The 19,968-nt window shown below is 46.1% G+C and overlaps 1 protein-coding gene across 4 annotated transcripts in view; it reads right to left on the reverse strand.

The window, feature by feature from the left end:
• Positions 1 to 19,968, reverse strand: part of KIF13A (kinesin family member 13A) — a 204,354-nt gene that overhangs the window by 5,634 nt on the left and 178,752 nt on the right. For 2 of the 4 annotated variants that reach the window (XM_082731796.1, XM_082731795.1), the window contains 12 exons: positions 18,984 to 19,083; positions 17,686 to 17,812; positions 15,704 to 15,759; positions 14,330 to 14,454; positions 13,889 to 14,065; positions 12,777 to 12,869; positions 12,447 to 12,599; positions 11,398 to 11,475; positions 8,212 to 8,259; positions 6,892 to 7,003; positions 5,565 to 5,716; positions 4,939 to 5,043 (listed from right to left, as the gene is read on the reverse strand). In XM_082731796.1, coding sequence (XP_082587922.1) covers positions 4,939 to 5,043; positions 5,565 to 5,716; positions 6,892 to 7,003; positions 8,212 to 8,259; positions 11,398 to 11,475; positions 12,447 to 12,599; positions 12,777 to 12,869; positions 13,889 to 14,065; positions 14,330 to 14,454; positions 15,704 to 15,759; positions 17,686 to 17,812; positions 18,984 to 19,083 — 1,326 coding nt within the window. The remainder of the gene's footprint in view (positions 1 to 4,938; positions 5,044 to 5,564; positions 5,717 to 6,891; positions 7,004 to 8,211; positions 8,260 to 11,397; positions 11,476 to 12,446; positions 12,600 to 12,776; positions 12,870 to 13,888; positions 14,066 to 14,329; positions 14,455 to 15,703; positions 15,760 to 17,685; positions 17,813 to 18,983; positions 19,084 to 19,968) is intronic. The other 2 variants (XM_082731798.1, XM_082731797.1) reach the window with 1 other exon arrangement.

A 19,968-nucleotide genomic window follows, 5' to 3' on the forward strand; every position in this document is an offset into this window, starting at 1 on the left:
GTCGGTTAAGCATCTGCCTTCGGCTCGGGTCATGATCCCAAGGTCCTGGGATCGAGCCCCACTCAGCAGGGAGTCTGCTGCTTCTCCTCTTTTCCCCCTTCTGCTCTCTCACTGTCTCCATCTCTCTCAAATAAATAAATAAAATATTAAAAAAAAGGAAAAAAATGATATTACTATCTCATCATTTTAATTAACCTCATAAACACCTGGAGACATTGCAAATATTCCTCTCAAAACATGACTTTCAGTGAGTTCTCATCAGGTATCCACTACATGCCAGCCACTGTCCTAAGAACTGGGAATACCAGGTGGAGCAAAACCAGCCTTGGTCCCCAGGTGTCCCGGCTTTGGGTCCTTGCTCTTGGAACAATCCTGGACCCTGTCTCACTGGATGGAAAGTTGATTCAGTATAGTAACAGGGAGACCGTGAAGTCTGGCAACCAAAACATTAACCTCACTCACTTAAGCGTCATTTCAAGAGGCCGAGGAGGACAGAGAGGCTGGGGAACGAGAAGAGTGTGTTTGAAGGCTCACAAGCGGTTCACAAGCGAACACCGATGTCATCTACTGAATTTCAGAGTAATAATTTCTATTGCATAAGATGTTAACTACCTAATCAGTACTTTAATACTCTTTAGTGTTCCTTAGTTTTTAAAATAACTTGAATACACGTTACGTAAAAGCATCAGTTGTCTTAATTCCATGACTATTAATCAAAGGCGAGTATCAAATATCAGCGATATAAATTCCAGAAACTGGCAAAACAAAAATTTTGGCAACGCTAATCTTGCCATCTTATTTTTAGCAACCCTCCACATTAGGGAGCCCTGTCAGAAAGGGGGAGGGGGAGAACGTTTGGAAAGGAGCAAAGACTGGACAGAACTGAATCAGTAATTTTGCCTGTATTTTACAGATTCTCTACTTGACGTGTTTAGACTCAAAATTGAATTTCTAGTGTTTGTATCCTTACATTTCTTTTTTTTTTTTCTTTTTAAGTAGGCTCCACACCCAATGTGGGGCTTGAACCCACTACCTGAGATCAACAGTCAGAGTAGCATGCTCTCCTGACGGCCAGCCAGGTGCCCACCCCCCATATTTCCTTCTGATTTATGCTGGTAAAGAAATATAATTTCCCAAGACTGGGAGTCTTTGATGTAATTAGTTACTGTAAATTAGGTGCTCTAAGAAAAACAAAATCTGAATATGAGAATTCATAATCTGGAGCTCTTTTTATGCCTGGAGTTATTTCTTCTGAAGACTGAGGAAAGGCCTGTTCTCCTAAAATACAGCTTTGCTGAATGAAATGTTCAGTCATGAGTTTACTGTGTATAAACAGGTGTGTGCACATCTGTCAAACTCGTGAAGATAAAAAATTATTCCTAAAGGATTAGAAGGAGCTTGGGAAAAACTGAAGAGTCCGCAAAAGGCTCAAGATTAAGTTCGAATCGGGATCAGCACGTAGTTGTGCACGTGGGAAGCGAAACAACCCAAAGAGAGAGGCTAGCGGAGTAGGGACAAGTAATTCCAGAAAAAAAGAAAACTGAGTAGAGATGAAATGTCTCCCAACATGTAAACAGACTGAAGGTTTATCAAGTTATTGCCTGCAAGGGGTGGGGGGGAGAGCACTTAAATTGGTTTAAACTGCACCTTAAGAGAATGTGGTTAGATAGAAGTTCTACTCCAGAAACACTCAGCATCTGAAAGGAGATTAAGCTTAGCACCTTCCTACTATGTCTTAAGGACACAAAGCATGAGAACCCTAACCCTAGAAGGGGCACATGGAGTCCAGCTCTCCAGCCCCTGTAGAGCTACAGTCTTTGTGATTTGGTTTTTGCAATTCGGTTTATGCAACTATTTACCTAGAGACGAAACAGCTTGATTTTAAGAAGGGATCCAAACCCTCATGAAAGCAGGGACTCCCCGTAAGGAGTTTCACTTGATTAAAGTGATTTTTGCTTCCACTGGAATGGGGACTTGTCCTGCACGGAGACCTTCTCTTTCTGGAAGGACTGGTATCAGCCTAGGCCCCAGCACTTCTGTCCATGGTGCTAGGAGGCCAGCAGCCCCGGTCAGAAATAGCAGTAGGCCAACCGAAACGGCACCATTTTAGGGAGCACCGAAAGTCACTGGGGTCAGCCCAATTCTGCAGAGGGATGGGGCCTTTCTTCTTCTGCTCTCAGTAACTGGGAGACCTTGGGCATGCCACTCAAGTCCTTTGTTTCATCTTCTGTAAAATGGAGAAATAAACCATACGCTGTCTATGCAAGACTCCAGGGAGAAGTGATTTCCTTTCTACCCTTCTCTCTGCTTCATGACTTAAAAACAAGATGGATTCCAAAGGTGTATTGTTGCCTTTATCTTATTCAAACAAGACACAAAGTACACTTGTGTATCTTCCCAAACTAATGAGACAACAAACGCTACTTTAAGAATCAAGGGTAGCATTGAACCCATCAAAAACTAAGGACGTACTAGATGTTGGTTAAGTGAACATAAGAAAAAAATAAAAGAATCAAGAGGAGCTATAGAATACCACATTTTATGTGAAATTGTAAAAAATGATTTCAACCTCCTTTGATCAGACCAAACCACTGATTCATACTCTGATTTTTTAAGAATGGAAAAGGAAGGAGAGTGAATGGAGAACAAAGAAATAAAGAAACAGAAAGAAATAAAGCAGCCTCTGTCCATTTGCCAAAGGAGAAATAAAATGAAAACTTCCCGAAAAGAAACAGAACCTCAGAGCAAGCAGGTAATATCATTAAAATCTACCAAAACATCCTGGAAATGCTGCTATCTGAAATAAATCAGAGTTTCAGAGATGAAGAGTATTGAGACTGATTTCTTTCTCTTATTTAAAAAAAAAAAAATTGCAGGTTTTTTAATTTAAGCAATTTCTACACCCAAGTTGGGGCTGGAACTCTGTGACCCAGAATCAAGAGGCACGTATCCTTCCGACTGAGCCAGCTGAGCACCCTTCTTTCTCAGTTGCTACTGTTGTTTTGAGTCAGATTTCTTTCTTTTTTTTTAAAGATTATTTATTTATTTATTTGAGAGAGAGACAGTGAGAGAGAGCATGAGTGAGGAGAAGGTCAGAGGGAGAAGCAGACTCCCCGTGGAGCTGGGGGCCTGATGCGGGACTCGATCCCGGGACTCCGGGATCATGACCTGAGCCGAAAGCAGTCGTCCAACCAACTGAGCCACCCAGGCGTCCCTTGAGTCAGATTTCTAAGGAGGATGGAGGCAGATCGCTCCAGACTCCAGCAAGAAAGACGATACCATCAAAACCTGCTCAGCAGACTTCCAGGTGTGTTGGATCACACACAGCCTCCCTGCCACCTGAGACCTGCTGAGTTACGGGAGGCTGGTTCTCTCCTACGCTCTGCTAGCTGAAAGCCCCAAGGTGAGTTTTATTTAAAAACATTACAAGGCAAGTAAACAATGAGGCAAACTGTCAACAGGGAAGCCGTCTGCCGGGCAGACCCAGAAGAGTCATCCAGCAGTCTCTCGATGGGATGTTCTACCGAAATTTATCAGTAACAGAGGAGTAAATTCAGTACTCGTGCAACATGGAGGGAAGTTCCACGTCAACCAACAGGCAGGTCCCATCAGCCAGAGAGCCAGAGTGTTTGAAGGGGTAACAAGCTGCCCACGTGGCCTTTTTAGCCCATGGTGCTGCCTTATTAAGCCAGGGGAAGTCAAGTAAGTGACTTAGCAATTCATTAGGATTCAGAGATACGGGGCGGCTGCTGACAGTCACCCTCTTCTCCAGTAGGAACTACAATGGGGACTTAGAATAGAGGGACCAGGAGAACACAGAGGCAATGGTGGGGAGAGGGACAGAGGCGAGGGAGAAATGGTGGCTTTTCTTTGACCTCAGTGGGCAGGAGGAATGAGAAGGTCATTTCTGAGGACCCGCCAGCCCTCCAAACATGCAGACGGCTGGCCGACTGCAAAGCCAAGTTCAATTCCGGTTAGGGTCACGCAGTGTGCAGCAGGGCGCATTTTAGAACCATTAGGACCTCACACCAGCGAGTGTGGGGACTGGGTCTGCCACGCTGCATCCGGGAGAGGAAAGCTCCCGTGCACTGCCTGCAGATCAGACCACACGCACACTTAGGAAGCCATGGGAAAGCGAAAGCTGAGACACAAACTAAGACAACCTGTTTCCAGGCCCGAGAACACAGGTTTGGTTTTGTTTCGCTTTTTCCCTTTTTAAAGAGGTATCTTTGATCATGCAAAGTGCCTGGTATACAGGGTCTTAAAAACTATTTTCTAATCTGTAATTTGAAAACCAAGTGCTGGGGGAATGACTTTGACAGGCAGAGTTTCTCCCTACCTGTGGCTGAAGTACAGATAAGCCATCCCAGAAGCGGAGCCGGGCCCTACTGTGCAGCAAATGAGCACGGGCTCCCTGAGATGGCAAACAGGCGGCGGGGGCTACAAGCTACAGAATGAGCTGGGCAAGGGCATCAGGCAATGCGGAAAGAGCTTTCAAACACACCCACGGCTCAGTGCACGAGTACTCACTCCGAGTAAGTGCAACTCCTCTAGGTAGATTAACTTCAGAATCTGCTCAGTACGCACGGGCACATCAGAAAGATTCAGAATCAGTGAGAGTGACCTCATGGTTATGCTTTTTAAAGACTAGAACCCGTGAGAGTGCCTTGTCCCCCTTTCTAAGCAAGTTGCTACTGAGCAAAGAGATCAATAAAACAGAATGAACACTTAGGGAAAAAAAAAATCACAGGTCATGGCCACATTCATGCAAAATTTCATTACCAGTGATCACATTTAAAGAAAAGAAAAAAAGGAAAAAAAAAAAAAAAAGCAAAGACCCAGTACATTCTCTTCACGTCTTGTACAGGATTCGGATGATTGTGAAAGCGCCTCACACCCACCACCAGGCAAGACGACAGACATGGTTCCAGAACTTACAATCTTCCTGTCCCGTTTGCTACTGTGCTCTACGGGCATGCTGCTGCCATTGCTTCCTGAGGGCACAGTGCAGCCCGGGTTATGTGCCTGACGGGAAGGCATGCTCTGCAAAGGTTAAGACACACAGATGCATCACATACAGAAGACGCTGACAGCCGGGACGCTCAGCACGGACGTGCCAGTTAGAAAAGCAACACAAACACTGCTAATCCCATGCGCGGAGTGCAGTTTTCGCAGGCTGCAGTCCAACCACCGAGGGACTCTGACGAGACTACACACACGCCACGGCCAATCGCACCCTTGGTTTTATTACCGTAAAAATACGCAAACAAATAAATAAATAAAACCTGTCATAGTTTCAAAACACCCAGGGAACATCTTTCTCTCTCTCACTTGGAAGATTTAAAACAAAAAACAAAAAACAAAAACAAACCCAAAAAACCCCAAACTCCAAAAAGCCGGAAACACACAGAAAAGAACATCAAGGGCACCACGCAAGAAATCCTGCCATGTCCCCAGGGGACCCACATGCGTCCATGGACAGGGTTACTGCCCCGTCCCCCGCCAGCCCCCAAACATGATCCTGCTCACCGTCCCCCCACCCCCCAGAGACCAGCAGCACTTACCTCCTGGCTGAGGAGCGGCCTGGCTTCAAGAGCTATCCTTTTCTTATGCTCCTCTTTCACGGGCATTAAAGGTTTGAAAAACTTTGGTGGCTGGGGAGAGAATGCTTTAAAAGGACTGACTGTTAAGGCGTGGGGGTTCTCTGATGGACAACCTGGGGAAGACAAACAGGCATGGATTGACGGGCACACCAGAAGCACGGGCATCCCCTAGCCATGGGAATATCCAGTTCGACAGAGAAATCAACAAGGCTAATATTTGGCTAAAGACCGAAACTGGTGTGGGCCAGAGTGGAGAGGTGGTGACCGAGTCACAAAGAGTCAGCCAAGGGCGGGGCAGCACGGAAGAAAGCAGAAACTGAATTTTCTACTTCTTTTCAAGATCTACCCGCCCCCGCCCCCCGCCCCAAGCGCTGCTGATTTCAGCTCATGCTGGTGTTCCCTTGCTCTGAAATCCTGGAGTCTGTGACCCTTCCATGCATTTGGGCACTCTGTCATTGCAATATCTTATTTTCTATGTATCTCATTCCACAGTTCCATTTCAGGATCTAGAATGGCACCTTTTCGAATCTTTCACTGTGGATAGCAAGTAGAGGCTCAATAAGTATTCAAGGAATGGATACTGTCTATGTTTTCTTGCGAGCTCTGTTTTTCCTCAAGCCACCTGCTCCGTTTGACTAAGGAAGAGAAATTCCGCGTTCCTGCCCTGACTCATGTCTTACTTTTAGGGGCCTCTTTCCCTCCTAATGTATTTTCTTCCCAATTCACTGGTACAATGTCATTTAGTCGGCAAAATATACAGTGCACTGTAACAGCTAATTCGTGTTTTTGAAGAACACTATTCCTTTCAGGGCACCGGAAGATGATACAGTTAGTAATAATGCTGTCACTGATTGAACTCATTTCTGGCACCATTTCTGAAACTGCTTTAGGAATCAAAGAATTCTTATAAAAACGCCTTTTGAGTACAAAAGCATTGCACAGGGTATTCTTTTGGTAAAAACAAAACAAACAAACAAAAAAACGAAACTAAGTTTAACCGTCACATAAGACGTGTGTCTCAAAAGGGACTTCAAATTCAGGAAATGATGTGGGGAAAAATATGATTTGAAAATTGTGAAGCATTACACAAAAAGCCCATTATTATTATCGGATGATATGCCAACTCCAATGCAAAAAGAAATGAAGTAAGTGAACATGACACGTTCTCTTAGACTCATCCAGCGTGTTAGAATTTCAGGTTCCTATCTTATTAAATGCCACCTACAAAAAACCTTCCTCCCATGCTTTGCCTAAGAAATTATAAAGGAAAACAGAAAAACAATCTCACCACTATTTTCTTTACTCCTTCGAGGCGAGTCCCTGGGCAAAGTGCCGTAACAGGCTATATCTTGGTAACTGGAACTATAGTCAGACATGTCTAATTGGTTCTCCAGCCAACCCTACAAGGGAAAGATACGGGTTAGCGATCATTAAGTCCCTTTAAAATTGGAAGTGAAACCCAGATTTGAGTTTTTTCCCTCTTTTGAAATGCCAGTACATGTTCTATGTTCTTCTTTACTTTCATTATACAGTATTTCAAGCAACTAGAAAAGTACAAATGGCTGAATAATATGACAACTATGGTCAGACCCAGGGTACCGCTAGAGTGTTATGTTCATATCCTATCATATTTGTCCAAAATTTAATAAAAACATTACAAATGGAGTGACTCCCCTTCTGAATCCCTAAGGTCCCAACCACTTTCCTCCCTTCCCCGGCAACAGGAGCCACCTTGATAAATCTGGTATGTATCTAGGGTGACTGGATAATTTAGAGACCACAGTGAAACGCTTTTTGGAGTGAGTGGGTTCCATTAATAATTTTGCCTGGGTAGCAGGCGTACACTAAGATTGCCCCAGGCAAATCAGACCTGAGATTTAAAAGGATCAAACCGGCATAAGGTATAGGTACACTAAGGAAACTCCCTTTGTGCATCATATAAGCTTATTTAATCTTAAGCAACTTCTCAGGAGTTGGCTGCCTAAAAGACTAGATTTTAAACTTCTTGGTGACATAACCCGCGTTTGTACTCTTTGAATCACTCAGTCCCTCGCCAAATAAGGAGGTATATGCTCCAAGCAGTATTTGCCAAGAAAGGTCCTGTGGCAAAATATCCATAATTTAAAATACCTAATTTTCCTAGTTGAATTAATTCTGATTTTGTGATGGTAGATATAATACTTTTCTGTTTGTTTTTTAAATTCACATATAAGGTGTTATTGGTTTCAGAGGAAAAGGTTTGCAAGGTTCACCAGTCTTTATAGTACCCAGTGCTCATTACAACGCATACCCTCCCCAATGCCAACACCCAGTTACCCTATGCCCCCCTCCAGGAACCCTCAGTTGATATAATACTTTGGGTTAGGCCCATGGACACACATATATTCAATTTGGTGTAGTACTATGCTGGTATAGAAAAATGTGCTAGGTTCAGTGTTAACACTGAGTGCCTAGCAATTTCCCATCACGTATTTGAACCTGGAAATGGACACGTGGAGACAATGATCTGCATAAGATTAAGACATGAAGTCCTGAGATTTCCAAAACACCAAGAGCTAACTTTTCAGACTTCGACTCTTCTAGTCATGCCCACACCATAGGTGCACACCTTATCGTCTTCATCAAAGCCAGAAAGGTCTGGTCGACTGGAGGAGACCTGTAAGAGAGCCATGGTTTTATCAATGTGGTTTATGTATTTAACATAAATTACCCAGAAACACAGAAACGTATTGTCATATTTACAGTTGAAGCCTGTATGATAGTCTCAACCCCCGATTCTTTCTGCAATCCTCAGGAGTAACAACTGCACTAAATTTGGGGTTGATCATTCCCATACAGGCTTTGTAGCGTCCTCACATTCACAAAAATGGATTCATATGTAAAAGTAGATGCACAAACTATATAGAAATATATACAACAGGTATGCACATGTAATATATATTTTGCATATTTTTATCATTAAGTGAAATCTCACCATACGTGGTCTTTTTTTTTTTTTTTTAAATATTTTATTTATTTATTTATTTGACAGAGAGATCACACGTAGGCAGAGAGAGGGCAGGGAGCAGGCTCCCTAGGGCTCAATCCCAGGACCCTGTGATCATGACCTGAGCTAAAGGCAGAGGCCCAACCCTCTGAGCCACCCAGGCGCCACCTGAGCCACCCATACGTGGTCTTTTTTGTTTCAGAATTTATTTGTTCTATTTTAGATATCTAAGCTGCTTTTCATTTTTCTCTGTTACAAACTGATGAAATAAGTTATTGTTACTGTCCCTAAGTATCACTCTAGCTGTATCCTACGATTGACAGGCATACCATTTCAACATTACTCAGTTCTAAACACATCCTATGTTTCTTTTTTACTCTAACTTATTTATTTATTAGTTTAGGTGATCTCTCCGTCCAACGTGGGGCTCAAAGTCACCACCCTGACTGAGCCTGAGGACCACATGCTCTACTGACTGAGGCAGTCAGCCAAGCATCTCCTCCAGCGTTTCTACAAGGAGCTTGGGGGGGAAACGTGGAGGCCTGGAATCTCTGGGCTGTAGATAAAGCTTATGCACCTTCAACTCTGCTCCTCCATAGCAATTCTGGGGGTAGCTTATAGGAAATCCTATAAGAAATTAGGTTGGGAATTTATACAGATCAGTTTAGGGAGATATGCCAATTTTTTGGATACCATGTGTTCCCATCAAGGAACACAGTCTCTCTCTCCAGGAGTTTAGGCTTTATTTATGGCAACAGCTGCATTCAGATTTTCTATTTCTTCTATGATTTCTTTTTTGTAAGAAAATTCCATTTTGGGGGCACCTGGGTGGCTCAGTGGGTTAAGCCTCTGCCTTTGGCTCAGGTCACGATCTCAGGGTCCTGGGATTAGGCCCCGCACCAGATTCTCTGCTCAGCGGGGAGCCTGTTTCCCATAGTCCCCCTTCTGCCTACTTGTGATCTGTCAAATAAATAAATAAAATCTTTAAAAAAAAAATTCCATTTTGTTGACACTTTTACACTTACTGCTATAACATTATTCATAGCTTGTTCTTAGGCTGTCTAAATCTTTGTCCTCTCTGTAGTGATACATCCCTTTTTGCTGTCAATAATATTAGAATCAATATTCCAATATTTTCCTTCCTTCCCCAATTCATCTGAGTTTAACTAGAAGTCAGTCCATTTGACCAGTTTTTTCAAAAAGCCCACTTTTCAGCTTTGTTGATTCTATTGTTGGTTTTCTAATCATACACCTCTGTTCTAATCTTCATGCATCTTCTTTGAATTTATTATAATTCTGCTCTAATATTTATTATCTTTAAAAATCTTTTATTCTGATTTTTTTGACTTAAAAATCTTTTATCTATAAATACTTCTCTGTGAATCTCTAAAAAATACAGAATCCCTCCTCCCTTTAAAAAAAACCCTAACCACAGGGGTCCCTGGAGGGCTTCGTGAGAAGAACATCCAACTCTTGAGTCATGAGTTCAAGCCCCACGTTGGATGCAGAGATTACTTAAAAAAATAAAACCTTAAAACAAAAACAAAACCAGAATATCACTATCACGGTGTTAAAAGTCAAATGATTCCTAAACAGTATCTGACAGCCCCCGTGTCCACATGACTCAGACACACAGTCAGTTAATTCTGAGTCAGGCTGACAGCAGTGCACACGCTTCCCTTTTTCCAGGTCATTTGTTCCTCCAGAGCTTCCCTTGCTAACAGAGTTCCTTTTGTGTCACTCAGCGTTCTCTTCTGTCCCCCGTAAACATGAGCAGTCAGATTCAAAGTCTTGATCAGATGTAGGTCCACAGGGGACTGGGAGTGAGGACAGAAGCCTCCATTAGGTGGCCCGTCTTTCACTGTTAGTCCAGATCTTTCCCTTGGGGTTTTTTACTCTTTGCTACGAGATACATACATCCCTAAGAGTGGCTCTGTTCTTTCCTTTTCTCTGTCAGTATTCGTCTATAGAAACAGAGTAATAGGGAATGGAGCCTAGTTTTCCTCTCATACCATTTCAATTGTATCCCACAAGCACTGATGTATGTACCAGTTTTCATTTTTCAATTCACACCGTATGAGTCTCTAATGATCGGTTTCTAAATAATCGCACTGTGGTCAGAAGGAACCTGTACGTATGACTACAGGATGTGCTGGGAGTGACTTTGTGGCCGGCTGGAAGGCAGCGCTTATAAACGGTCACCATGTTTGTAATCACTGCTCGGCAATTCTGGAGAGCAGCAAGGTAAGGATCTGCGCCCTTCCTGGGCAGGTTCCTTTACTCTACTGCTTCTGGAGAGGAGCTTGCTTTGAAACTGTCCGTGCACTAGTCTGTCCTTTCTTCCCATGACTGTGTCCCCTCCTTGAGAAGCAGTTCCTGTCGACTGGAATTTCTAGATGAACTGATTGAGAATGACTATCAAATGGTCAACGGAGAAACCACGGATGTGGAGAGCATGGACGTGGGGGTGCCTGTGCCCTATCACACTGCTGGGGGACATAGAAAAATCCACCAGGGCAGCGAGGACAGAGCAGCATGCAGCCAGGACCTGTCGCTGCCTCTTCCACCCTTAAATGAGCTACGTTCAGTTTACATCTCAAGGGCGTGACCTCCTGAAGAGAAATCCGGAAGACCCCACTAAAGGCTCAGGCGTTGGACGGTCACTGCGGTCCTGGGTGTGTTTCCCGGGGAGAGCGGAGAGGCTTGCGTGGACACCCACACCAGGAACCGTGAGCCCAGGTCCCCTCCCGCGCGCACCGCAGGCCCTGAGACACGTCCCGGAGGCAAGAGCCTCGGCAGGGTGCTCACGTTATGAACGTTCGGGGTGCTGAGGCTCCTCCGCAGGTGCCGAGCCTTGGTGGACAGTGCTTCCTTGACCGTGACCGCCTGCAAAGGTCAAAATAACACCCTCTGATGACAGACAGTATTATGTTCATTGTGGACGGTTTAGAAAAAACAGAAAGACCCATCATGTCAAGCCCACACTCCCTCCCGTAGCTAGAGAAGCTGGACTCTTACGGTCCCACTAATTTCTTTTTCCTTCATCTACCAAAAACGCTTTCCATACCTAAACCCAGGAAAACTGCTGAACTAAGAACATTTATGTGGTAGATTTTTTTACAGAGGTAGACAGAGAAAGTGGAGAAGAAATAGCCCTAACGAGAGATCTCATTTGCAAAATGACCACCAACTTTTATGATTTGTGTTTGACTCGTGCAGCAATTCCAGTGGGACTCCCGCTAAGGGCAGGTCTTTCGAACCAATGCCGATCTCAGCCCTCTCATTGCTCTTGACGCACTTTCTATGAACTTCATCTGCTGCGTCTACACATGACAATTCCCGTCTCAGTCTCGCACTGTCTAGTGAGTTAGCTTCAGCTGACTGTCCGGCTATTGTTGCAGAAGTTAACCCGGACCCCCCAAAATTAGGGGGACAGTAAGAGCATGTGGCTAAGCATATGGACACTGGATTCAAGTCTTCCTGGTTTGCCACCGACTTTGTACCAACTTCTTAGCGGTGTAGCCTCAGGCAGGCTAGCTAACTTCTGCTCGCCTCAACTTTCTCACTTCCAAAAGGGGATTTTAACAGTGTCTATCTCCCTTGAAGGGCCATTTTGAAGATTAAACGAAGGAATGTATCTAAATTACTTGGGCACAGGGCTTAAGCAGAAGATGCTGAACAGAACGCAGACATTATTTCCATTTTGCTATTTTGACAAAGTAACTACTCTAAGGAGATTGCTACTCTTCTTCTCTGACAGATGCAGAGGGAAGGTGTTTGGTAAATAAATTCATCTTTGTCCACCCGGGGGGAGGCTGGTGCTCTCGCCCTCTGGTCCAGATGCTGCAGTAACTTGCCTGCCGGAGCCGTTCGAGGCTCAGAATGTTCTCCACCTGCAGCACGCCCCGCGTGTACTTCTCTATGTAGGTCTCCCCGTCTGACGTGCCTTCATCCTCACTCCTTGCCGCCATGAGAGCCAGGGTCTCCCGGTCCTCAATCTCCTCGGTTGCCTGAAGGGACAAGAAAACAGTGACAATACCTTTTTTTTTTTTTTTAATGATGATACTTTCACGTGAATCGTATTTTTATCCAAATTGTAGTGAGAAAATGATTTAGAAGTTCTAAGAATTAACATTCTCCAGTACATCTATTTCAGTATTTTAAAAAAGTAATATGTATATATTTACCTTTGGTATATTGGATACTATTTCATAGGTTACACCACAGGAATAAAATATATTCTTCAATGATATTCTCCTCTTCAGACTCTGCGTGAAGCTCTAGTAAGAAAGGAAAGCTGAATCAAGCGATGTGAAATACATTTAAATCATTCGGCATCTTACAAATTGTAGAAGTATAATCAAGTACTATGTTTTTGATACACATACGATATTCAGAAAAACAGAACTGAAAAATCCTGGTCTCTGATCCCGGAGGACAGCAGTGTCCATCTGTCATATGGGGATTAGATGACAGAATCTGTAGTCCATTTGGGGATTTGGGGTCCATTTTTTAATAAAGATTTATTTTTATTATTTTTTAAAAGAATTTATTTATGTATTTATTTATGAGAGTGCAAGTGAGCGCAAGCAGGGGGAAGGGGCAGAGGGAGAGGGGGAAGCAGGCTCCCCGATGAGCAGGAGCCCAACGTGGGACTCGATCCCAGGACCCTGGGATCATGACCCGAGCGAAAGGCAGACGTTTAACTCACTGAGCCACCTAGACACCCCTATTTATTTATTTTAGGGAGAAGGACAGAGAGAGCGAGAGATCGTGCGGGCACATAAGCAGGAGGGACAGGAGGAGAGATAATTTCAAGCAGAGCTGGACGTCAGCTGACTGTGCCACCCAGGCACCCAGTGATCGGACAGGGTTTAATCAATCTATCCTCACACGGGAGGAAAGTGGAGGGTCCATTTTGTTGGCAGCACCTGCAGGATGAGATCTGGGGAAGCAGCAACGATTTATTTGGACCTGCCCCTCGTCCTGTTTTGTCATAAACCTGCTCAGACTTGGCACTTAGCCTTTTTCAAACAGTGCCGTGTCAGAGCTCTGCTGCCTCTTAGGATTATGGGGGTCAAAGTCGGCCAAGGAGGCATGTCTCTCGTGGGTGACATCTCCCTGTGCCGGCCTCATGCCCCCTCGTCGGGGGTCAACAGGAATCGGACTGTAACTTGGCTAGTGTGGTGGCAGCTCGCACGCCCACTGTCTCAGCACCACAGAACACGACTTCATGATAGGGGGAAGGAAGAAACTTCCAGCTCAGGTAGGCAACAGCAGAATCAGGCCCCGTTACTACCTGTTTGTTGTAAATATTGGCCGCAATCCTTTTTCGTAATACTAACTCCATAGCGGCCGGGTGGCTGAGCTGGACAGTGGTCTTCACTATTAGGTAAATCCTTTCGTTCTGCGGCGTGACCCTATTCAGGTGGACGGAATCATGCACGGAGGAGTCCCAGGAGGCCGTGGCTGAAACCTAAGGACAGGAGAAGGGTGGAGGACAGGGAAATACCCAGCTCAGGGGCTGCGGTTTGACACCCCAAACGAGAGCAAGAAGAGACACGCGACCCCACTGAATCATAGGTTTCTCCTCCCTTTTGCTGTGCAAAAACACACACCCAACATTTTCAAGTCCCCAGTCCTCTCCCCCAAAGCAGACCAGAGCGTCTGACGGGAAGACAGGCCCAGAGGCAGGTGCACTCACCTGACGCCCAGGAACGGAAAGGGGGGGGTCAATTACCTCCTCATCACTATGCTTGATGATGGGCAGGTAGAAAAACTGGCTGCCGTGCTCCTTGGGCAGGATGGAGTTCACGCCGGACGCGTGGGGGCCCACGAGCTGCTCGTTGGCACTGAGGTCATCGGCTGGCCAAGTCCGGAGAACAGAAACAGAAGTGGAAGGAAACGTCATTTTTTAACCAAGCACTGAATTCTTAAAAATATGCTTTCCACAGATGATGTTCACACGTAACGCACTTTCTTTTTTTCTTTTCTTCCTTATCCCACAGTTGGAACAGAGATGCTAGTCCTCACTGTAGGTTTTATCCTTTCCAGAAACTACCGTGGGAGCCAAGAAGGCACCCCGTAAGTCTCCAATAAAATGGACCAATGTACTCCATATGCAGTCCTAGGAGCAGAGATTTGCACGACAAAAACACGGCTGAGGCTCGGCGGTTAGACTCTGACTCCTTGTGTAACCTGGTGTCATGCTTATGTCCCACCTACAGGACTTACACATGACCAGACATCTGAACAGCTCAATGACCAATCTGGAATCCAAGTTCCAAGCACTTGGGAGAAACACGGAGTTCATCTTCTTCCAAAGCCCTACGCCACTGGGATTCACAAATGTCCCTGCGTGCTCATCCAGCCGTCGCGTGTGTCCCTCCAGTAACCGGGAGCCCAACCCCTCATGAGGCGCATGTCCTACTTCCGGGCTCTTCTTTCCAGGAAGAGCCAAAGTCACCCTCCCCGGGTCCTCCCTCCAAAAGACGAGCTTGCAGGCTGTGTTCTGAGATTCCGGGGGCTGTGCGAAGAGCCTGCCTGAGCCCGCCCATGCCCCCTACTTGGCAACTCGGCCTCTGTAGGTTCCATTTAAGATTTCATACTGAAAATGGATTTTCCTGCTGAAATACATGGAGGACCATCATTCCTGGTACATCCAATCCAATCGCTACCACAAAGAACAATGAAGGGTTTACAGTGGAGCCATGTTCTGGCATTGGCGCTACTGGGGGTGGGGAGCAAACAGCACTAATCTGAAATGCAGATTCCCAGGGCCCTGCAAAGCCTAAAGATTCGGAATCTCCAAGGGGGAATTACTTTCTCAGGTCATTCCTGTGTCCATCGGCGTCTCCTAACTGGAACTGATTTAACTTTTTGTGTGTGTAGTTCTTAATCTCTCAGAAATCTCTTTTTAAGACTAAATATCCACTTCTCTCTTCTAGTGATGCTCCACATCAAGGTTTATACATTTGGTTGGACTAAAAACGTCACCTAGATACAGCGTTTGAGTGAGGAGAGAAGTCTTTTCAGGAATCCAAATCAGGGGGGTCTGAAGAGATTCCAAACCCAAGTGACACGCGCGGGCCCCTGGACACTGGGGTCTGCTTACCATTCAAATCAAGGAAGAGAACCGGTATATGAGTTTCCATTCCAGGTGGTGGGACCCTAGATTTAAGAAGAAAATTTAATCATAACAAAATACATGTTTTACATCTTCTTCGATGACTGAACACCACAGAGGTGTGGGAGTGGAAAAGAACCACTGGGGGGACAGAGATTCTACTCACGAAATATCTGCACATTTCTTTCTTTAAGATTTTATTTGAGAGAGGGAGAGACAGAGAGCATGAGCAGGGTAAAGAACAGCCGGAGAGGGAGAAGCAGACGCCCACTGGGCGGAGAGCCCCATGCGGGGCTCGATCCCAGGACCCTGGGATCATGACCTGAGCTGAAGGCAAAGGCTTAACCCACTGAGCCACTCAGGCGCCCCTATTTGCACATCTCTTGATGTCCGTCATGAGAATTATGTGACTTCCATAAAGAACTACCAGTTATATAAATCAAATGGAATTAACTGCAACAAAGATTATTTAACAGCTTTTTAGAAATAGTCCTAGTGATGGGAAAAAGGGAAGGGAGGCTCTTTAAGAGTGGAGACAGGGCACAAGATCAGAACAGAGGAAGTAAACAAAAAAGACAACACTGAAAAAGCTTAAAGCAAGAGAGAATGAAAGACATATTAAAGGAGGAAGGGTTGTCTACGAAAAAGACCAAAGCAGCGTTTTATCAAAAACTGGCCTGAATAAATTTGAGTCACCTGGGGGGAGGAGGTGTGTGGTGGCTCTGGAAATGAGAAGTCCTGGGCTCGTAACTCCTCTTGTGAATCAAAATAACGGGGGACAGGACCCAGGTCTCTACATTTTACAAACAGTCAAGATGACCTGAAGTTTGGAAATGACGCAAATGAAAGTGACTAGGGTAAGGAGGACTGTCTGGACAGGACCTCAGGGAGCAGACAAGACTGGGAATAAGGGGGTGGTCTGCAACCAGGCGGCTGGCAGGCAGATGGCGTGGGTGCCCTGTAGGACTTCGGGAGAGCGGGAGAATCTGCAGGGACAAACATCAGGTTTCAAATTATGTGCCTGCAAATTCAGATTTTCTGGCTTCAAAGTATTATCAACTCCATTAGACTTCCCCTTATCATTCATTATGGACGCAACACCACTGATGTTTCCACGTGTACCCTAAAGAGACTACCTGGGCACGTACACCCTCTGCTACAAGCAGTCTGATTTCTCCTAAATGCCTACGACATATTGTGATAAGAGTGAGAATGAGAGTAAGCAGCAGCAGCAGCAGTTACCACCTAACAAAGGGTGTTTTTAATATAGTATCTTTAATCCTTTCAACAGTACCAAAAACAAGGCTCCATTTTTTGATTAAGAATAATGCCTCGGGGGATGGGAGGTGTCTGGGTGGCTCAGGGAGTTAAGCGTCTGCATTCAGCTCAGGTCACGATCTCAGGGTCCAGGGTTCAAGACCCTCTCCCTCTGCTCCTCCCCACTGCTCGTGCTCTCTCTCTCAAATAAATAAAATCTTAAAAAAAAAAAAAAGCCTCAGAGAAATTAATGACATTCAGCACTTGAAGAGCTGCAGCTGGAAACCAAATCGGGACCTGTGTGACTCCCGAGCCTAGGGCGCCGTGCCGTCACTGATGAACACCGGGAGAGCCGGATCAATCCGTGGACTGACCACGGTTAATGTAGCGCCGGGACCTGACCACGCTAGTGGCCAAACTGAAAAAGCAAGCACACTCTAAGAAGAAAGCATGTTTTCTCCCCCCTTCAAGAAGAATTTGGAAACACCCTTCTTTTAAGGCAAAATAAGAGAATTTCTGGAGATGAGGAAACCTTGTCCAAGTTGCTCGTGCGGAGACACTGAGGTGCTCCCCGGCCTCCTGGGAGAGGAAGCTGGCTGCCGTGGGGGAGGAGAGAGGGAGGGCAGCATGGGGCACGGCTGGTCTTTCCCTGAGCAGCTCACGGACTGTGCCAGTCCTGCAAAGTCCCCCCGTGACTCCGTCGGGCGACTCACCAGTGGGCGGGCGCCCCGGGGACCCCGCTGCCGGGTGCGGGCACCAGCACGGCGTTTCTCTCCTCGGTCAGCCCCACCCACTGCTCCACCAGCCGCGCTTCCCGCTCCACGTCGTCCTCCGTCTTCTCTGCAGGACGGAACGAGAGGCTGAGCACCCAGACCGGGGGGAAGACAACTTCCAGATTGTAATAAATGGGTTTTCACTTGGGGACATTCCAAGGGGCGTGACCATCCACGATGTTCTGGAAGAGGATGGGAGGCTTCGAAGGTCCAGCCTGAGCCCTCGACGAGCTCAGAGCGGCTCGCGCTCTCCCCTGGCGGCGGAGGGCCGCGACATGGAGAGAGCCTCAGGCCGGGGATGAGAACACGGGTTATGTTTCCTGATTCTGTACTCTGGGAAGCTGTTCGACAGACCAGTCTGGGCTTCCTGATCAAAGAGGGCCTCTACTAGCCAAGTCCACTCTATTCGCTTCTTGGAAAGATCCAGTGCCATAAAGGGCGTGACACTGCTTTATAAACCTCGACACCACCACACAGAGGATTAAAACACGCCACACACTACTCTGTAAAACTAACTTTATTGTCCTTTACGTTCCTGACAAAAGACATATTCTGAAACCCTCTGATTCATAACTGTGCCCTGGAGCTATCTGGGTGCAGTCAGAGCGAGTTTCCACGAGGCGGCTGAGCACCCAGAATGCTGAGCCGAGATGTTTTACTGGGGGGGGCGGGGGGGAGCTTCTGCTAGCTTCTCCCTGAAACGGATGAACATTCATCACGTGTCCTTTGATGCAGCACCCACCACAATGCATGGATCATCACTCCGGGGTGAGAGACGACGGGTTTGCAGGACACGCGTCTCCCCCGAGCCCCGGCTGCCGGCAGCATCAGCGTATCAGCAAAGCCCCGGCAGCTGCGCGGCCATGAGGGGAGCTGCAGGCCAGCCGCAGGCCTGCCTGCACCCCCTACAGGAGCTGGGTGCTGACCGGCCACGTGGGACCCTACAGCGGCCGGCAGTCCCGGTCCGGAGCCCGGAATGCCTCACACTGCCATGTCGGTTCTGACTGCATCTGCATTCGTCAGAACAGAATGCAAGTCTAACGTCATGGTTCATGGAGAGGCTTATGAACGTTTCTTACTTTCCAATTCAATACGGTACCAAAGGCGTCACGACGATCTGTAATTGCTACGAGGTCAGAACACACAGGCAGTACTGTCCGACCGAGGGAGGAAACAACCTGCCGTCACTGTCCAGAAGGGGAAAAGCCACTCCCAGGGAAGAGCGTAATCTCACGTACCTTTTTTATTGCTGACTTTTTTAATTTGCTCATCTAAGTACTCTCGTCGTTTGATGAGTGCGTCAGACCACCTCTCTCTCACGCAGTTTAAGTCTTCTTCCTGACACCGGGGAGGGAAAACATTTCCTGTAGAATACATAGATGACTATTTCTTTCTTTCTTTTTTTTTTTTAAAACAAAGATGTTTACATGGATCAGGAAAGTTTTCATTAGGGAAGGCCACTGAACACTGCTGTGCGATTAATACGCAAGAAAGCAAAGAGGCCTCAGAAACACAGCATGCTGATCAAGGAACCCATTACTCGGAAATCAGAGCCCCTGGATTGCCAAAAGGATAATTATACTTAAAAGCAAGAGAAGCTCAAACTATTCCAGCTGTGGGATGATTCTTACATGGTGTGTGTGTGTGTGTGTGTGTGTGTGTGTTTCAATTAGAGCTATTCACTTGAAGGACGTGTGACTCTAAGCAGAAGGACACCATGAACAGAGCCTAAATCACAGACCAGCAAATGGAATGGGAAAAAGAAAACAGGCATTTTCATAGTTCATCGTTCAATGGCCTCAAAACATGTATCTTCTGAAATGCAAAGAACAGATGAGCAGAGAACCTTGCATACTGGCTGCAGAGATTTCCCCCCCCGCGACCACGACCATAAGGGTCACCAAAAATCTCCCATGCAAACACCCAGCATGCAGTCAGCCATGCTTGAAGAAGCAGCCATTGGGGACTCTCTCGGCAACCATGAACGATGTGGCGGGAAGCGCACAGACAGCAGCAAGACATGAGTTAACGGCATCGCTGAGATCCAAGGGGAGACTGGGACGTCCCCTGAAGTTTGCTTTCATTTGCTTGTTTTCTTTCTTAGTAGAGTTACGAGGGAAAGAAACCCATCAATTCTACTCAAAATGCTCTCTAACGTGCCTAATTCCAGGCTAACCCTTAAGATATGACATGAAGAGCAGACAGCAGAGGACTTCTGAGGCT

The sequence above is a fragment of the Mustela nivalis genome (genome assembly GCF_964662115.1).
Source record: "Mustela nivalis genome assembly, chromosome: 5".
In the NCBI taxonomy this organism is placed as follows: Eukaryota; Metazoa; Chordata; class Mammalia; order Carnivora; family Mustelidae; genus Mustela; species Mustela nivalis.